Genomic DNA, 19,452 nt, shown 5'->3' with positions numbered 1-19,452 from the left:
GGCTGTCTCCCAGGAGCCCAGCCTGGACTGCTTGAGATGAACCTCACATCCTGTCTGTGACCTCGCAACCTGGGCTGGGGGTATCCTGCTCTCACTTCCATCTCCCTCGCAGTCTAGCCCCGAGAAGGGCCTGGAGATACGTTTGTGGATGGAGAATGCAACTGTCTCGAACCAGCGTACCTAGGGTTTCACGTTCTCCCACACAGTCTCCTTTGGCCTTGAAGGCAGGAAGCACAAGAAGCCTCAGTCCCACGTTTTATAAGTGGGGAGGCCAGGAAGGGGAGGGACCTGTCAGGGCCACACCCAGAGTGTGGCAGAGCTGGGGCAGAACCCAGGCCTCTGACCTCCTGGTCTAGAATTCTTACCTCCAAGTCAGAGACAGAAGGGGAGACTTGGGGTACCAGGGGGACTGGAAAGGAGGCAGAGTAAGAATCCAGGGTTGAGTAAGTCCCTGGGGCACTGGAAAAGGGGGGGCCCTTCCCTCCTGCCCCCTACACTCATCTGTCTGGACCTCTTTTCCTGACCTTTGCCCCCTGAGAAGGGGCCAGCAGGCTCCAGGTGCGGTCAGGACAGTGCAGGGAGTAGAGCTCAGGGGATGGGGCCGCAAGCTCCACGTGGAAGCGGAAACCCCCAAACACATAGAGGGAGTCAGTGGCCTCATGGTACACAGCAGAATGACCATAGAGACCTGGGGAGAAGGGTGAGCACAGTGAGCACACAGGATGGGGGAAGGGCTGGTGATCAGGAACGCCCCCCAGCTTCCCAGGCTACCCTTCTCAGGACCACAACACCACCCTGCCAGGCCCTGGCGCCAGACACCTAGGAGCCTCTCTCAACCCCTCCTTCTCCCTTCGGTTCTAAAGGACCATTAGAGACTCTGGAAAGAGAAGAGTGGGAGACAGGGTGACCAGAATGACCTTGGGGACAGTGATCAAAGAATGTAGAAGGACAGAGACAGAAAGTAAAATACCCAAGGGGCAGTGATCTAGGACCTGGGAGAGGGAAACAGTGACCCACTGCTACTGGGCAGGAGGTGGGCAGCTTATCATGGAGCCTGGGAGGAGTAAACAGAGAAACTCAACTTCTCAAAAGAGAATATCCTGAGAATGCGGCTGGGGGTGGGGGAGACAACAGCTATGAGGGGCAATGACCACAGAGCACAGGAGTGGATGGAGAGGACAAGCAGGAGTCAAAAGTGCTCTGCCCTCCTGGTCCCCAGACCCACCTGTGGGGGGTGTCCCGCTCTGGGCTCCGGACACCCAGGTGCCAGTCGCCAGCTGGTACTCGAGCAGCTGCTGATTGAAGCCATTTTCAGGGGAGTAACCGCCAACCAGGAGCAGAGACAGGCCTCGGCGGGCAGTAAGGGTATGACCAGCAACTGCTGGCAGCTCCACGGTCTGAGGGGCCTGGGGGATGGAGGGCAGTGGTCATGGGTGAGGGGGCGGGGGTACAGGTCAGGGGTCATCTTGTGGGTAGAAGCAAGGCTCCGAGCTCCCCATACTTCCTTTGAACCACCGAGGAGGCAGTGAGCTGCCTGGGGTTGGTCAGACACCAGGCCTTCCAATCAGCCATGGTCCCAGCAGGTGAGAAGCAGACCTCTTGCTATTTCTGCCTGCTCAGTGTTGCTTCTTCAGGTAGGAGCAGCCTGGGGTCCCTTTAGGAAGGCCCTGCTTCTCTGCTCTCTCAGTGGCTGCATGGGGCTAAGTGACCTGGCTCCATGGCAGGCTGTGTCACAGCCTGGCCAAGCAGAGCCTCACATCACCTTGACTAGAGACTGACTCAGGAATTAAATGTGACCCAGGATGGCCAATGAAATTCAATTCTGGGACTTGTGCTGGAGCCCTGGGAGGAAGCCTCTTCCTCTGGGGACAAAGCTGGCAGGAGCTGCTTTGGTCATCCTTGCTGGAGCCTGGTTGTGGGGACTAGGGGAGGGGAGAGATGCTCACCTTCTCCTGCCGCCACTGCAGGGTGGTGAGGTTGAGGACCCAGAAATCCCGGGCGACGCCTCCAGCCGTGAGTCCCCCCAACAGGTACATGGCACCACGGCCAGCAGGCACGTAGGCAGCTGCGTGGAAGGAGCGGGGTGAGGGGCCTGGGCCCCCATCCTCAGCTCCTGCCAACATCTGTGTCCATCGCCGCTCACTCACTGAGTACCTGGGGCCAAGATGCAAAAAAAGCAGCCTCACTACACAGTCATCCCAGCACCCCCTGGGGTGACACCACACACACACACGTATCCCAGCATCCCCTGGGGTAACACCCCACAGGTATCCCAACACCTGTAAGATGACTCTCCTGTGACAATCACCTTACCATTCCCCTGGGGTAGCACCACCCAAATAAGTATCCTGGTCCCTGAGATAAGCCTCCTGTGACAAGTTTCCTAGCAGCCTTTGAGGTGCCTTTCACCTGTAGAGGTGTTTCTGCACCCCCGTGAGAGGACCCTTATGTGACAGACATCTCAGTATCCCCTGAGGTGACTCTCTCTCATTCAGGTATCCCACCGCCCCAGGGTAGTCCTCACCTGTACAGGTTTCCCAGCAGCCCCTGGGGCAGACCCAGGCCCCCAAACATCCACAAGGTGGCATCAGGTCCCTCCACCATAGTGTGCCCCAGGCGGTGCAGGAAGCGGCTAGCAGTGTCCTGGCGGTGGGGCGCAGACATGAGGGCTCAGGTAAGGTCATTACAAAGTGTCAGGCTGGGTGCAGGGTCTGGGAGGTAGTCTCAGGAGTGGAGTGGGGCGAATGATCCAGGAGGCGGGCTGTATGGCACCTCCCAAGAGAATGGTGGCTACAACTCACAGCTGAGAGGCGGCTGTCCATGAGGGTCTCCCAGACCAGCTGCCCACCGTCCAGCTTCGTGGCACAGTCAGGGCCCCCGAAGCCCTCAGCACAGATGCACACACCCAGGCTCTGGGGGAAAGCAGAAGGAGGCTCGGGAGGAGCTCTGAGTACCACCCCCATCCCACCTGGCTTGCCCTCTTCCACCTGTACCTGGTTACAAGTCCCTGCCCCATTGTGGGCATTACAGTTCTCGGGACACAGAGCCATGCGGCAGTGTGGACCAGCCCAGCCCTGAGGACATCGGCAGAGTCCAGCGCCTGTAGCCCCATCCTGGGGCACACACTCCTGGGGGACAGGGCAGCTCCCAGGGCCCCCTGATCCACAGCGGGCAGAGCCCACAGAGGCATTGAAGCCCCAAGACGAGGAGCCATTGGCCTCCCAATGCAGCACCAGCAGTCCTGTCAGAGAAGAGAGTGCAGAGGCTTGTCACAAGGCCACATTCCAGGGCTCTGCTCCACCCCTAGGCTTTGAGTAAACCCAGTGTAATTGGGCAGGGAAGCGGGCACTCCTTTGATCACTGCCATGATTAACCACTCTCCTGCACACTACACACCCTCTCCCTTATCCAAACCATCAAGTTCAGTCGTTTTAAAGCCTAAAGCTCTCTCATATTTGCCACTGCTTGCCACCTCCTCAGCCATCTTGCCTGGACACCAGCACTAGTCTCACCACAGTCTTCCTGACTCCCCTACACTCTGCCCTTCACAGCAGCCCACGTGATCCTTTAAAATCCCATCCTGGCAAGCCCCATACCTTCCACAGCTCCCTATTGCTCTCACACAAAACCGAGTCTCCTTAGAAAGTAGATCAGTGGTGGGGAGGGGGGCAAAAATTAACTACATGATATGTTAAAAATGACTCAGTAAAGCGGTATTTAAAAAGAGAGGGGTGGTCTGCAGGCCCTCTGACCTCATCACCTCCCCCTCCCCTGGTCCTCTGCACTCCAGCACCACCCGCCCCTTCCTGTTCTCATAACCTGGGCAACTGCTATGCCTCCACCTGGAGTAGTCACCCTTGCCCACACCGCCCCCTTCAGGCCTCAAGTGAAATTCCACTTCTGCAAAGAATCCCTCCCCAGCTCCTGGGACAGGACAGACTTCCCACTCCTTTCCATTTCCTCTTGTCCCTTACCAAAGGTGTCACTATTCTGACTGTAATTTGTTCGCTGCTGTTTAGAACTCTCCCCTCTGCTGTGAGTCCATGAAGTTCTTCTTTGCTGCTACATGCCCAGCATCTGGCTCAGGCCCAGCTTATCACAGGTGCTCAGTAAAACATTTGCTGAGTGAAATGAAACTGAGGGCCCCTCAGCTCAGCTGCTCACTGCGAGGAGCCTGGGCTTGCGTGCAATCACCAGCAGGCCAAAAACTACACCTCTGCCCCATCTCTCACAGCCTTAGAGCCACTCTGATTCACAATATGAAAAGAAACATTTCCAAACTTGGTAACAAATTATTTCTAGTGCATCGCCATAAGACTAAGCCAGGGTCTCAACCTCGCAACACAGTTGACATAATGAAGCCTGGTAATTCTTGGCTGTGGGGGCTGTCCTGTACACTGTAGAATGCAGAGAAGCATCTCTGGCCTCCACCCATGAGGTGCCAGTAGCACCCCCAACTGTGACAATCGGAATGTCTCCAGACACAGCCAAACACTCCAAAGGGCAAGGTCACTCCTGGTTGAGAACCACCGGGCTGAGAACATAGACGCTTAGGGGACCTCACGCCAGCTACACTGTGTGTGTCCAAAAACATGTCCCGTTTGGACCTTCTCTCCAGAGACACAACCCAGCCCGTACAATCCTCTCTATTTGCCTCTCAGCTGAAGAAACTGAGGCCCAGAGGTGGCAAGGGAATTGCATCACCCAGCAAGGCAGTTGGCTGAGTCAGGCTGGGTCTTGAGCCCACCTCAGGTAGTAAGGGACAAGGACAAAGAACAGCCCAGGATAGAGGTCCCACTTCCCCCAGTCCCCATACCAGACAGGGCTTGCACAGTGAGGGGCCTGTCCCGCCGCTGGCCGCAGAAGGCAGCAATAAGGCTACGGTCCGACTGGACGACACCAGTATCCAGGAAGCGCGGGAATCCATCAAAGGCCAGGACATAGCTCAGCTGGAGAGGTGCAGAGTCAAGGATCAGGGGAAGATGGGGATAAGAAAGAGGGATGCTTGGTCAGGGGGAAGGTAGAGCTCAAGAGGAGAGGGCCAGGGTGGGAGGGTATAGCTCAGTGGTAGACTGCATGCTTAGCATACACGAGGTCCTGGGTTCAATCCCCAGTACCTCCACTAAACAATAAACAAGTAAATAAATAAACCTAATTACCTCTCCCCAAAAAATAAATAGGTGAAATTTAAAAAAAAAAAAAAAAGAGGAGAAGGCACTCTGAGACTGGGAAACAGGCGGCTTGAACCTCCTGGGCAGACTGTCTAACTGCGGCATGGAGGCCACAATTCCCACTCCTGTGTTCATAGCAGACATGGCTAATCAATCAGGCACTCTTGCACAGAGCTTCTTTCTCAATATACAGATCTGGCAGCCACTACCCATCAGAGTTGTAACACAAGGTACAAATATTTACCATACCTGGACTGGGAAGTGGGAAATTTGAGTCCAGGAAACAGGAGGAAATCTGGGAAATGGGAGTCTTTAGGCTTAGGAACAAAGGGGTAGGGGTCTGAGGAACAGACAGTTGGGGTTTAATGGATGAAGAAACAGGGAGGTGGGGGCCATCATCTGTCTGAAGATTCAGATTGGGTTGGGGAGACATGTGCTGGTATTCCAGTGCCCTCGTTGCTCACCGTGCAGGGGGTGCTGCTGTCAGGGGAGAAGGTGAGGGTAAGTGGGGGACAGAGGGTCCCAGGAGCACAGGGCTGTAGCACCTCGGTGGCTGAGACAACCCACACACAATAGGACAGGCCTGGCCCGGCTCTCGCTGCCCCACCAACTGGAGGCAGCGGTCCCGCAATCCGGCGTGAGCCCAGTGCCACTGAGGACACGTTGGTGAGGAGGGCGCGACCCCCACACTCCCGGAAACAGGAGCCACCAGCCCTGGGGAGATGGAGGAGAGCCAGCGTCAGACCAGTCCTGCCCCATTCCACATCCTGAACCCCACCTGCCCCGCCGGGCTGGCCCCTGGCTCACCGGGGATCCCCATAGTAGCCAGGGGAGCAGAGCTGGCAGTGGGCACCCTCAGTGTGGTCCTGGCAGAAGCAGAGCCCACTGAGGTTGTCGCAGTGGCCACGGCGTGGGTCCCCATGCCCGTTGCACTGGCAGGGCCGGCAGCCGCCCGAGCCTGTGGCGTTACCGAAGCTGCCGGGCCGGCACCGTTCACAGTGCTCCCCCCATGTCCAGTCTGTGGAGGCCCCAGCAGGCAGGACACAGAGTCAGGGGCAAGGGTGGGAAGGAGCCCTACCCTCCCTGATCCCACCTGGCTGCTTCAAAGGAGGGTAACCGGGGCCCAGACTGGGGAGGAACCGCAAATCCCAAGAGGGGGTACTGAGGACCTGCCAAGGAGATGGGTGGCACTGGAATCTGTCTGGAGTCAGGAACAGGTAATGGGGCAGAGGGACCTAGAGCTGAGTGAGGGGATACAGAACCCCACACAGACAAAAGAAAATTGGTGCCCCAAGGAGTTCAGGATGAGGGCTGCTCACCCTGGCACTCATCGCAGAAGCCAGGCCCCCGCTTGCGGCAGTGGCTGTGGAAGTTACAGCCACAGTCCCGGGAACAGCGTGGGGGAAGGGGTCCTGGGGCGGGCGTAGGTGGGGGCAGGTCCGACGTCCAGCCCAGGTCACACACGCAGATGAAGTCCGGCGGGCCACTGCACACACCATGGCCACAGTCCTCTAGGCACCTGAAGGGGTGTGGCAGAGATGGAGGAGGGCTGGGCAGGCCTGGAGCCCCCAAGGTATCCACCCCTCATCCTACTCCATCCCATTATCTCCATGGCAACACCATCATAAGCTACTGCCTGTACCACAGTCCTACACTCCGTGGGTGGCCCTGTCTCCAAGGTAACCCCATCACATGTAGTAACTCCTCTCTGTAGTAACCACATATCACCACTGGTGATCTGTTCTCTGTGAAAATCCCTTTCAAACTGGTCCTCCTCCATCTCCATGGCAACGCTGAAGACTATGGCCTGCAGACTATAAGTGACCTGTCTCCACAGTAACTAGTAACTAGTGCTGAGGACCCTATCACTCTACTGAGGGCCTGTTCTGCACGGTAAAAAGCCCAAGGCTCACTGGGGATGCTAGCTCCATGGGAGGCATCCCAGAACCATGATCACTTCCTCCCAATATCTTTTCTTGCACCAGCCCTAGGGCAACATCTCCATGGAAACCCATGCCCCACTTACGTGCGGTTGCAGTATGTGATGCCATCACCCTGGTAGCCCCTCTGGCAGTGACACTCATAGCTGAGGGGTGTGTTCAGGCAGGTTGCCCGCAGGTGGCACCGTGCCAGACCCAGGCGACACTCATCCACGTCTGGACAGCGGGCATACGCCCAGCGGGCAGGGAGGGCCACAGACAGCCCCAGGCCCTCCCCGACCCAGAGGGAGCAGTTACCCCCACCCAGAGGCCCTGAGAAGTCCCCCTGGAGGCAACTGAGGGGAGGGAGGTTGAAGAAGGCAGTTGGGATGATAAAAAAACAGACAGAAAAAAAGAGACAGAAAAACAGTTACGGGGAGAGAGAAGACCAATCAGAGAGAGAAAGAAATACGAATATGGAGACAGACAGAAGGAGAAGTGGAAGAAAAACAGGGAAAAACCCACAGAAGTCAGACAAAATAGATTTTAAAAGACAAACAGGAGAGAGGGAGGAATACAGTGAAAGGGAGAGAGAAGAGAAATAAACATAAAGACAAGAAGAAGGAAAACAAAAGAAAAGATAAGAGAAAGTAAGTCATAGAGACAGGGAAAGGGTCAGGAAGTAGAAAAGAGAGAAAAACAGAGAGAAGGAGGAGAGGGGAAGAAAAACAGAGATGATGGTAAGAAAATGACAAAGGGGCAGAGAAACAAAGAGGTGGTTAGAATTAGGGCAGGCGGAGAGCCGACCCCTCGGCCCAGCCCACCAGGGCCCCATCCTGCCTCACCGTCCCAGCGTGGGGTTGTCCTCATTGCCGCACCAGCCACACTCATGGCTCTGTAGACACTCGTGGCAGGTCAGGAAGCGGTCACAGCTCTGGCACCTTGGCTCTGAGTGCACGCTGCAGAGTGGTGGGTGTGGGGCTGTCAGAGCCACCCCTTACCTGGCTTCCACCCTTCCCTCCCTGAGCCCTGCCACCCAGACCACACCTGTCATCCCAGCCTCGGCAGCCCCCGTGTGGGTACCGGGCCAGGTAAGCGGCAAACATGAAGCAGGTGTGGGTGGACTGGCACCAGGCGCACTGGCTGGAATTGGCCAGGCAGTCATCACAGGTCAGGCGCCTGGGGGTGGGGAGCGGGAACAGGATCATGCCACGGTCTAGCCCTGACACACCCCCACACCCCCTCTCCCCAGGCCCAGCAGGGCTCACTGGCTGCAGAGTGGGGGGCACTCTTCGGGGCTCTTCAGGGCACCCCGGCCCCGGCCCCGCCGGCTGCATGCTGCATCCCCCTTGCGGCTGGTGCTCTGATGCCACTCACAGAAGGGGTCCTGGGAGGTTGGAGGAGTAAGAGCCCAGCTTAGTCTTCTCCCTGGGGCTCCCAGAGCCAGTCTCCCAGTACCAGTTCAACAGCTGCCTCCCTTGCCTGCCAGCGCCCACAGACACCCCCTCTCCATTCCAAGCTCACCTCCCTCCCTGACTGCCTGTCTCTCCAGTTTCCCCACTTCAGCCAATGACATCCACGGGTGTCTGACACCTAGCCCACTCCCTTTGGGGGCAGTAGCACCCCTCTGTGTGGTCCCAGTGAGGCTGATTCAATCCCTGGGATCCAGAGATGAGTCGGGGGGCCACTCTCCCTCCCCACAGCCTCACTGATTGGTCCAGAAGCCAGCACCAGCCCCAACTAGAGCTAATGAAAGGCATTTTGGGGGACTTCTGTTGAACTAGGGGAGGTGAGTGAGGTGGGAACAGAAAGGCACTCTCCTTCCCCATGGGGCTTGAGTGGCTAGATGGGGGGTTAAAAGTCTGGAGCCCTTGTGGCTCCCTTGCCACTCCCAGGGCCTGAACCTCCAGGGAAAACAAGAACAGGGGCTGGAGGGAGGTAATGCCTGACTACATAGTTTGACCCTCTGGAGTTAGCAGGCCTAAAGACCTACTCTTGGACTCTGGTGTCTAAGTGGATAAATACCACTCTGCTGAGGAGGTGCTGAGCTGGGCTTTCTGACCCATGTAACATGCAGAGTCATGACTGCCAGGAGCCTCCTCTCCAGCCCCTCTCCTCTGCTCCCCACCTGGCTCTTGCCTGCAAACAAGGACCAGGGCCTCAGCTGTCCACTCCCACCACCACCGAGAGGGCCCCTCAACTGCCCATGCCAGCTCTGGGGGGCCCTCCCCCTTGCTCAGTCGCCTGCTCTGGCTGACTCCGAGCCGAGAGCTCCCCTCTGTGGCCTGGTGGGCACCTGGGTGCAGGCGTGGCAGTCACGATGCTCCTCACAGAGTGGGCAGAGGGCAGGCACCAGCACCAGCAGGGACCCTCTGGCCCCACTGTCCCCACAGTTGGCCCCGCTCTGGCGCAGGTGGCAGGTGGCGCTGGTCAGGCACCAGCCACAGCCCTGGTCCGCCAAGCAGCCCAGGCAGGAGGAGTAGGAGGCGCAGGCTGATGAGCGGTAGGGCTCCAGGAAGAAGAAGGAGATCTCCTGGGGGAGGGGGTCATATAAGGTCAGTGGTCCATGATCCAAGTCAATGTTTGGGGTAGAGATCAGAGGTTGGAGCTACAGACTTTAGTGTCTGAAGACAAGGCTGAGAACTCAGGCACATAGAAGTTAGGATTTAGGACATCAGCAGATGAAAGGGGATCAGGGTTTGAGAGAATCCAGAGATCAGAGATCAAAATACGGATGGCAGAAGTTCAGGGTCAGATGGGTCAGGGCAGGAGGAGTCAGAGTCGTGGGCAGGGGTCAGAATATGAGATCAGGTCAGACTCTGGGGGTCAGAGTTTGCAGCCTGGAAGGTTTAAGGTGAGGCCCAGAATTCAAGAGTCAAGGAGTAAGAGGTCAGGGTCAAGGGAGTTAATTTGTGCCCTTGCGTTCAGAAAGCCCAAGGTATCTGAGGCCAGGGCCTGGGGGCAGGGTCAGAGCGGGGACCTGGGTACTCACGCTGCCGCCTGGCACGCCAGTTCGGTCCCACAGCAGGGTGAGTTCGCTGTGCCCAGGGCCCGCCGAGCCGTTGAGCTGACCCCGGATCTCTACCGCGTACTTGTGGCCCCGGCCAGGCAGTGGGAAGAGGCGACCGGACCCTGGGCGCTGAAGCCGCCTCGTCTCCTTCTCCTGCTGAGCTGCCCAGCGCCCCACCTCCTCCTAGGGTAGGGTGAGGGACAGACAGGGGCCTCAGAACCTTCCACCCACACTCTGACCCCTGACACCCCCAAGAGCCCCAAACCCAGCTAGTACCCACCCCGTCCTGAGAAGAGGGCCTCGGAGTTCCTTAGACCCCAAGAACCTCCAAGTGCCCCCAAACCTCCTGGCAACCCACCTCCTCCTTAGGGGAGTTTGACTTGGTAATTCAGACTTCTCCCCTTCTCTAAAACTGCCCCCCGCAATTGTTTACAACTGGAAACACCAGGGTCCTCCCTCCACTAAGGATATATCCCATGCCTATGATTTCTCCCCAGTCCTCCTCTGCACCACACATCCAAGCCCCCATATTTACCATAAACAGTCCCCTGAATGTCCCAGGTACCCTCACCATGTCTTCTGTGTCGGGGCCACGCGCCATCCGGGCCAGTACATGCAGGCGCTGGGCCCGGGCCCACACAGCCACGTCCTCAGCCCCTGGCCCACTAGGCCCTCCTGGCAGCAGTGGGTGGATGAAGCCACGATAGACCAGAGACACATCCGTCTCCGGGCTAGGTGTCAGGGTGATGGTCGTACTGCGGACAATCAAGACCTGTGCCAGCCAAGGAAGGAGGCGTGCATGAGGACTTCTCTGCATGGCCCCATGGTCCCCACACCTCTGCAGCCACTTCAGAGCCAGAGAAGACCAGGCAACCCAATCTCCTTCCCTATTTTACTAAATGGGAGACTGAGGCCAGGAGCAGGGAGACAGCTTGCCCACAGTCACTCTGGGAGAAAAGCCGGGACTCCATTCAGACAGCAGACCACAGCGTCCCAGCCTCTGCTCATCCCCGCCTATCAGTAAACTCCAGGACCCGGGACCTTTCCGCATCCTCTTCCTCAACACTCCATCTTTCCACCTAAGCCCTCAAGAGTCCAGATCCCTTAACTAGGGGGCCTGGAGAACTTCCAGGTTAGTGAACATATCCATGTGCCAGAATGGTGTCACACCCCAACTCCATGGGGACAGAAGACCATGTGCTCAGGCCCCTTCCGGACCTCACCCTATGTATCATGTCCTTTGTTATACAATGAACCAGTATATAAGTTCTAAGTTTAAAAAAAAAGTCCAGATCCAACATTCAAATCAACAGACATACTACATGATTTATTGCTAGTATGTGTTTTTGTAATTATAAAAGAGTGGAACAACCCAAGTGTTCATCATAGGAGACTGTTTAAATAAACTAGTACTACAGCATCAGAATGTAAATGGAATATTATGAAGCTGTTAAAAAAGAAAGGGTGTTTCCCACTTTCTGTGATGGAGAAGCTTGCTAGGATGCACTAAGAAAAAAAAGGAAGTGGTAACACAGCACTGACAATATATTACTTTCTGTGCAAGAAAGAAAAATAACTACATATCACATTTACTTGTATTTGAATAGGTAAACTCTGGAAGGATATAAAAGAAATCCAAATGAATCTTCTGGGGAGAATTAGGGTGGTCTTGAGTTGGGGGTATGCTGAGGCCAGCTTCCCACACTGAGGGGTGGAGAATGGGGTAGGTGGAAGAGATTTTTCACTCGACCACTTTTTACATTGTTGTGGTTTTTGAACCATGTACCTAGAAAAATCAGTAAGGAACCACTATACAAAAGTTTGGTGATTCCTTAGTAAGTTAAACATAGAATAACCCTATGATCCAGCAATTCTGCTCCTATATACCCAAAAGAATTGAAAATAGGTTTTCATTGCAATATATGCAAATATCTGATCATTATGTTGTAAACTTGAAACTAATGCAAGGTTTTTGTCAATTATACCTCAATAATAAAATAAGAAAAAAAGAGAGGTATTCAGACAAAAACTGATAAACATATGTTCACAGCAGCACTAGTCACGAAAGGTGTAAACAACCCAAATGTTATCAGCTGATGAATGTATGTGGCATGGCCATACAATGGACTGGGAATGTTATTCAGCCGTAAAAAGGAATGAAGTTCTGACACATGCCACAACATGGATGAGCCTTGAAAACATTATGCTAAGTGAAAGAAGTCACACACAAAAGGCCACATATTATTTGATTCTATTTATATGACCTATCCAGAGTTAACAATCCAGATACAGAAAAAGGTTAGTGATTGCCAGGAGCCAAGAGGAGAGAGAGGAATGGAGAGTGATTACTTAATGGAACCCAGGTTTCCTTTTTGGGGTAGAAAAAAATGTTCTGGAAGTAGATAGTGGTGATAGTTGCAAATATTGTGAATGTGCTAAATGTCACTAACGGTAAATTTTATGTTATGTGTATTTTACCACAATTAAAACAAAAATTTTTAAGTCAGTAAGGAAAATCAGAGCCTTGAACGTAACGACTTATGGGGTAAACACAAGAGTGACAAAGAGTCATTTGAAAAGTGAAAACTCGAGGACCAGGCCCTTTAACACTTCATGCTGGGTCCCATTCCCTGGCTCCCCACCTTGTCAGGCTGGGAGGCATTGGGTGGCTGCTGGAAGGTGAGCAGGTGCAGGCCAGGCAGGAAGCTCTGGGTGACACAGGCCTCCAGGGAGGTAACGAAGACAGGTGCGGGCCCCCACCAGCCCACGGTGCCTGAGATCTGCTCCCCTCGGCAGCGGGCCTGCTCTGTGAGGACAGGAGGGTGGGGAGATGGGAGTTGGTGTAGGGGGCCGAGTCTCCCCCTCCCACACTGCCACTGGACACTCACCAGGCCGAGGGAGGCAGCTCTCATTGTGTACGCACCAGCCCAGGGCACCAGGCCCCCGGGGAGGAGCTGCGGTGCTGCTGAACACCAGGCAGGCCTGGCAGTCACCCAGGAGGCGGCCCAGGCCCAGGCAGCTAGCAGCTGGACACTGCAGAGAAGGGAAAGACGGGGTCACTATCTACTGGGGGCTTAAGGGTCCTGAGAAGAGCTGTGGATTCAAAAATCTTGGGGCAGAAAGGTCAGGATATTGGAGAAGGGAATTGAAAGCCAGGCTGGCATGAGAAAGATCAAGAGGGCAGGGATGGGGAATTCAGGGACAGGGTCGTAAGTTCAAAAGGATCGGGAATGGGGTCCAAGGTTCAAGAGTCAGCAGTCGGGAGTCAGGAATGCCAATCTTAGATGTGAAAACAAGTCTCTCAAGTGCAGGTAAGTCCTTTACTTGGTTTGGGCAGAAGGAGACACTGAGGACCAGGTTTCTGTGCCAGGAGACAGAGTACTAGGACAGTCACTCACAGCCCCCGAGGGAGTCCCAGGAGGCGGTGCAGCTTGGCAGGCCCCCTGACACCAACTGCATTCGGGGTCGCGGGAGCAGACGCTGTGGTCCGTGTACATGGAGCAATAGTCCAAGTGGTACTGCAGAGAGATGGGCAGGGAGGAGGGGGTGCCTCAGACCTGGGGCCTGCTTCCAGGTTCCTGCTCACTTTGATTATCCCAGGGAACGCCTACTGCTCAGCACCTTGAGGACCCCATCCACTTCTCCCCCAGCTCCAGGGACATCATTCCTCCTCCCTGGGACCTGGGGACTGACCTCCTTCCTTTCATGGCCCTAGGGACCTCCACTCCTTCTCCCAGGGAACCCCTGCAACTTCCTCCCTCAACCATGAGAACCACCCTATCTCCTCCCCAGCCACCCTCTCCCTATCACCCCAGTGCTCACATCTGGAGCAGGCGCCTGGAACACAAACGGAGGCACCTTATAGGCCATCAAGTCCCCACGGGGCCGGCCACTGTATCCCCCAGCCACCAACAGGACACTGCCACCAAGCACAGCCGCCACATGTGAGTACCGACCACTGGGAGGCGCTGCTCGGCCTAGAAGAATACAGACCCCCAAGGACATGAGACCACCCCTAACCTCAACGGCCACCTTCATGGCTCCCCACCCAAAGGACCACCCCCGGCTCTCCTACACCTCAGCCCAGCCTCCTGGGCTGCGTCAGCCCCACTTGCCCAAGAAAACTCTCCCGGACTGCCTGGCCCTGCTCTAGCCCTAGTTCTCTCACCTTTTGGAGCTCCCACACCATTACCCAAATCATCTTTCAGACAGAGCATGATCTTTGGGGTCAGAAAGACTTGGGTTCAAATCCTGGGTCTACCACTTCCTTGGGTTCAAATCATGGATCCACTACTGACTAGTTATGTAGCCTTGGACAAGAGACTTGATTTCTCTGAGTCTTGGTTTCCTCTATATAAGAACCATCACCTCACCCTTGGGGAGCTATGAAACAGGCTGCTTGGCTCTCACCTGTTCTTGTCTGACACCAGCCTCCCTTCCAATGACAGCCTCTGATTCTCCTCTGGAAAACTATCCCTCCCACTCAAAGTCCACCAGGCTCAAGTCGAGCTGTCCCGGCCTCTGGCAGCAGTGGGGCTTTAGCCCAGGCCTATCAGAGTGGGTAACTAGTTCATGGAGGGGACCCAATTCCTACAATTCTTGGGAAAAAGGTACTCTCTTCCCTCTGGGCATTTTAAAGGGGTAGAATATCATCCCAGAGCTGCTGGTGACCATCTACAAAAGGCAAACCTACTAGAGACCGAAGGAAATCCCGCTGAGAACTGGGGAGAGAAATGGCTGATGCCATCATGTGAGCACCTGGATCCAGGCAGCCTGCAGCCAGTCTTCGCTCAAGTGGGTCAAGAAATTAATTTTGCTTAAGCTGGTTGGGTGGGGTTTCTGTCACTGACAAGCAAGAGTCCTGACTGATGGGTTAAGTGGTCAGTGATTGGTGACCCCTTCACCCTCTAACTGATCTGTATGCTCTGTAAGTGCATGGGACTTGGCCCAGGGGATCAAAATCTACAAAGAAGGAACAAGCCTCCAGAAACCTCACTCTGGGCTACCCGGTGAAGGGGCCTAAAGGAGGGACAGGGACAAGCAGTGGAGCCCTGGATTGGAGGCCTTGAATGCCAGGCCAAGGCTTTTTTCCTGATGGTCAAAACAGAGTTCCTTGGGGACCTTTCCTCCTGCCCACCCCTTAAATGTTGCTGTCCCTTCTTTTATGCTTGTCCTTTGTCCTTACTCTTCTGTTTAGCAGGGTGGGGAGAACAGAGGGGCCTCTGGGAAGCCCACAGCCCCCTGAAAGGATATGCCCAGTTTGCGCATACAAGTGTCTGAGAAGCGGGCCTGTGGCTTTCCTCCCACTTGCAAAGCAGTCTCTGATCTAATTAGTTTGAAAGGTTTTTCCACACCCACTTCCCGGTAAGCCCTCCAGCCCTGTGCTATTAGAAGGACAAGGTACTGAGCCCTTCACTGGACTGTCTTTATTCTTCACCTCATTTTACTCAATTTAGTCTCACAACAGCCCAGTGGTTTCAGTGTTACTAGATTTTACAGAAGGGAAGCTGAGGCACAGAGAGATTAAATGTTGGTTTTTGTACAAATGGTTGTTCGGGAACAGCCATCATGGTTCTGCAACTTGCCCACCATCTGACCTTGAAGAAGTCACTTCTTCGTAAGCAGTTTTCTGGGGCAGCTGATAATTGGCAAAACCTGGACTGGAACCTAGATTTGATGCTGCTGTAACTGTCTCCCATCTCCATGGCAACAGTGTCCTGGTCCTGTCTCCAGTGAAGGCGTGCCTCCTTGAGGCCAGCTCCAACAAGATGTCTGGCTCATCCTGGCAAGGACTGGGGTGGCTCCTGCCCAAAGCCCAGATTCACTGTAGGGGGAAGTGTGACCCTCAGGAGCCCCTCACAGAAACAGGGGGGCCAACTCACCCTCAGGGGTTCCTGGTGGGGCAAGTTCAGCCCCCGACACCCACTGATGGCAGCCGAGGTGGTAGAAGAAGATGCCATCTTCGTAGCACTTTTCCTCCTGGTAATGGGTGTGCACGTTGCCCCCTGGGAAAGGAGCAAAGGGGCACAGCCGGCAAGTCTGGGGGAGGTGAGGACATGCATGCAGGGAGCCTCATCTCAAGGTTGGCCTGGGCCCCTGGCAGGCAGGCAGGTAGGTGGAATCAGGGGGCCTCCTCACCATAGACCACCATGTAGTTGCCCAGGACACTGGCCGTGTGGAAGGCTCGCTCCCGTGGGCCCTGAAGCCCATCCCGGCCCTTCAGCGTCGTCCACATGCATCGATCCACGTGGAAGAGTTCAGTAGAGTTCACCCGCACAGAGAACCTGTCAGGGAGAGGTACGGGGGAGCTCAGGGGAGAAGGGCCTCTCTCCTTTCTCTGAGCTCTTAAGAGTCATGTGATCTACCAGGGTTGAGACTGGCTTTACTGGATTTATATCCCCTCAGAACCATAAGCTCCCCACAGGCAGGACCCAGGTCTGACTCATTTCTGGGTTCCCAGCATAATCTAGCCAGGGCGAGACACTGAGCAGGGGCTGGTGAAATGGATGATGAGTGGGAGTGTGTGGGGAAACAAGTGACCAAGAGATTGAATGAAAGATTAGAGAATGAGTGAGTGGGTGAGTAAATGAGTGAAGGAAGGAAGGAGGGACTGAATGACTACAGGAGTCCATCAGTGGGCAAAGACCACCAAAGACTAAAGGCACAGGGTGTTGGACCAGGCCTGGCCCTGCAACGCAGGGATTGTGGGGCAGGTCACTCACCGGGCAGTGGAGGGCCGGTGTCCACCATGAACCAGCAGGGCACGAGACGGGGCGTGGAACACCATGGAATGGCCAGTGGCAGCAGGGGGCCGCCCACCTGCTGGAATCACCTGCTCCCAATAGCCTCCACTGGTGCTGTCAAGGCGGAAACGGAAGAGGCCGGAGGAGAAGAGGTCGTGCTGGGTGCGGCCACCAGACACATAGAGCCAGATGTCATCCACTAAGGCTGCCGCATGACCTGCCAGGCCCGGCGGCCCTGAGGAACTGGAGGCAGGTGGTGCCAGAAGCTCCCAGTGGCCACCGCCCAGTGGGCTAAAGGCCCAAACGTCGCTGGTGAGGGAGCCATCAGCCAACTCACCGCCCATCAGCACCAGGGAGCCGGCCCAGGCCACAGCCACATGGGAGTGACGGGCAGCCTGTGAAGAAGAGACCAGGAGACAGAGATGGAGAGGGGAACAGAGGGTGACACACAAAAAGGGAAAGGCAAAGAGAGATGCAGAGACAGAGAAAAATGGAGAGACAGAGATACAGAGAAGGATGGAGAGAAAGTTGAGACAGAGACAAAGACAGAGATACGCAAAGAGAGAAAAGAAGGGAGATGGGCCCAGAAAGACAAACACGCGCGAATAAAAAGACAGATGTAACAGAGAAACACAATAAGAGAGGGAGGAGTCAGGGAGAAATGACAGAAACAGAGGTACAACCCAGACAGAAGGAGACATAGAGGCCAAGAGAGAGCAGAAGACCAAGAGTCAGAGACAAAAATGGAAAGACGGAGCAAGAAAGACAGGAGACACAGAAAGGTAAGATGCAGAAAGGGAGACAGAGGAAGAAAAAAGAAAATCAGAGATAGAAAAGCAGAAGTGGAAGAGGTTGGTGTTCCTGTATCAAGCTGCAGGGCTGGGGGTGCATGGGGTGGTGGGGTCGCTCCAGGGTGCCCTGGCTGGGTCTGACAGTGGACAGGCACCTCTGGGCAGGGCGGAGGTGGGGTCCATACCGGGGCAGGACTCAGGTCCCAGCGTTCCCAGGTATTGGCAGAGAAGTTATACAGGACGAGGTCACCCAGGGCGCTGTTGAGGTCCTGGCCTGTGGAGGGATGGGCAGTCTCAGGCCCTGGACACAGGCTGCCAGGCCTCCAGACCCCAGACTCCTGTCCTATCTGCTCACCTCCAAAAACAGCCAGCAGCCCCAGTGGGGACAGGAAGGCACCAGCTGCTCCAATACGGGCAGAGAAGGCGGGGTCCCCAGCACTCACGTTGTGCCACCAGCCAGCCCCCTGGTTCTCCCACAGGTGCAGGTCACAGGCACGTCCCAGGAAGCCAGGCTCACAGCGGCATGGTCCCAAGGGCTGGGGTAAGGACACACAAAGGCAGGGACAGAGAGAGAAAGAGACAGATGGGGAGGAGAGACACAGCCAGAGTGAGGCAGACAGGGCAGGAAGGGAGAAAGAGAGAGATATGCAAGAAAGAAGAGGATGGAAAAATAAAGACAGAGAGACAAAGAGAGAGACAGGCAAGAGACAGGCCAACAGACAGAGGAAAAGAGGGATACAGAGACACAACCAGAGGGAGTTAGAGAGGTGGAGAAGAGAAGACAGACCAACAGAAAAGGGGAAAGGAAGAAGAAAAAGACCCAGAGAGAAAAATGAGGACAGAAAGAAAGACAGTTTGGAGAAGAAAGACAGTGGTGATGTCAATGTCAGCCTGGGCTGGAGGAGCTCAGATCTGGGGAGGTCAAGGCAGGGAGGGATCAAGGCACCATCCAGTCCCAAAGCTGGATATGCATGGCCTGCGCCCAAGGTCCAGTGGTCAAAAGTCAGAAGTCATGACTGGGGGCCCAAGGCCAAACAGAGGGCTGGGTGGGAGGATGGAGTCGGGCTTGGCAGGAGGAAGGAAGGCGGGTTCACAGATGAGAGGTAGGTTACAGATAAGGATGGTAGTGGGCTCAGGCAGAGGAGGGGCCCCAGGTGATGGTGGGGTGGGGCTGGAGTAACAGGTTGGGGAGTGGTACCAGGAAGGAGAGGGAAGTACTGTGAGAGAGAACAGGGTCCCTGGCAGGGTCAGCATCCTGGGAGAGGGTGGGATGGCGAGGTTGTTTCAGGCAGGGGTAGAGTCAGATCTAGGAGATGGGAGTGGTGGGTATAATCACAAAACAGGGCCCAAGGGGACAAAGCTGGGGACAGGCTCACCGAGGCGCAGGTGCCATGGCTGCCACAGTAGGCTGGGCACTCCTGCAGGCCGCAGTCAGGGCCCCCCCAGCCCGGCTCACAGACACACACCCCCGGGGACAGGCACTGCCCGTGGCCGCGGCAGCCCCCCGGGCACAGGGAGAAGCGGAATGAGGCGTTGAAGCCCAGCAGGTTGTAGTTGGCATCACTGAAGAGGTGCAGCAGCATCTGCAGGCACAAGGTGGGCAAGGCTCTGGGACTGGACTGAGAGGGGGGTCTGCTCCTGCCCCAACCCCACCCTGGGGATCCCCATCTCCTTTGTCTCTCTCCACCTTTCTTTGTCCCTTATCCTTCTGCCTGAGGCCAAGCCCCTCCCCCTTTTTGTTTCCCCCTATGTATCTGTCACCCTCCCCCACCGCCCTGTCCTGCACACTCCACTTGGACCCTCCAGCCACAGGCCCAC

General features: G+C 55.7%; 1 protein-coding gene across 4 annotated transcripts in view; it reads right to left on the bottom strand.

Annotated features, from left to right (window-relative positions):
* Window positions 1–19,452, bottom strand: part of MEGF8 (multiple EGF like domains 8) — a 40,465-nt gene that overhangs the window by 14,632 nt on the left and 6,381 nt on the right. The window contains exons 3-29 of one of the 4 annotated variants that reach the window (XM_010946723.3): window positions 19,011–19,217; window positions 17,990–18,170; window positions 17,820–17,908; window positions 16,823–17,238; window positions 16,239–16,384; window positions 15,983–16,105; window positions 13,923–14,077; window positions 13,499–13,618; window positions 12,989–13,133; window positions 12,743–12,906; window positions 10,672–10,872; window positions 10,083–10,283; window positions 9,387–9,623; window positions 8,359–8,477; window positions 8,138–8,269; window positions 7,936–8,049; window positions 7,198–7,446; window positions 6,491–6,690; window positions 5,979–6,189; window positions 5,636–5,885; window positions 4,817–4,949; window positions 2,994–3,241; window positions 2,802–2,912; window positions 2,525–2,643; window positions 1,947–2,154; window positions 1,226–1,406; window positions 525–688 (exon numbers count right to left, since the gene is read on the bottom strand). In XM_010946723.3, coding sequence (XP_010945025.2) covers window positions 525–688; window positions 1,226–1,406; window positions 1,947–2,154; window positions 2,525–2,643; window positions 2,802–2,912; window positions 2,994–3,241; window positions 4,817–4,949; window positions 5,636–5,885; window positions 5,979–6,189; window positions 6,491–6,690; window positions 7,198–7,446; window positions 7,936–8,049; window positions 8,138–8,269; window positions 8,359–8,477; window positions 9,387–9,623; window positions 10,083–10,283; window positions 10,672–10,872; window positions 12,743–12,906; window positions 12,989–13,133; window positions 13,499–13,618; window positions 13,923–14,077; window positions 15,983–16,105; window positions 16,239–16,384; window positions 16,823–17,238; window positions 17,820–17,908; window positions 17,990–18,170; window positions 19,011–19,217 — 4,824 coding nt within the window. Of the gene's footprint in view, window positions 1–524; window positions 689–1,225; window positions 1,407–1,946; window positions 2,155–2,524; window positions 2,644–2,801; window positions 2,913–2,993; window positions 3,242–4,816; window positions 4,950–5,635; window positions 5,886–5,978; window positions 6,190–6,490; window positions 6,691–7,197; window positions 7,447–7,935; window positions 8,050–8,137; window positions 8,270–8,358; window positions 8,478–9,386; window positions 9,624–10,082; window positions 10,284–10,671; window positions 10,873–12,742; window positions 12,907–12,988; window positions 13,134–13,498; window positions 13,619–13,922; window positions 14,078–15,982; window positions 16,106–16,238; window positions 16,385–16,822; window positions 17,239–17,819; window positions 17,909–17,989; window positions 18,171–19,010; window positions 19,218–19,452 lie in introns of those variants that run through there. The other 3 variants (XM_074369561.1, XM_045510516.2, XM_074369562.1) reach the window with 3 other exon arrangements.

Source organism: Camelus bactrianus, chromosome 9, assembly GCF_048773025.1.
Source record: "Camelus bactrianus isolate YW-2024 breed Bactrian camel chromosome 9, ASM4877302v1, whole genome shotgun sequence".
Taxonomy (NCBI): Eukaryota; Metazoa; Chordata; class Mammalia; order Artiodactyla; family Camelidae; genus Camelus; species Camelus bactrianus.
Note: the sequence above shows the minus strand (reverse complement) of the source record. Positions and strands in the feature narration are given on the sequence as shown.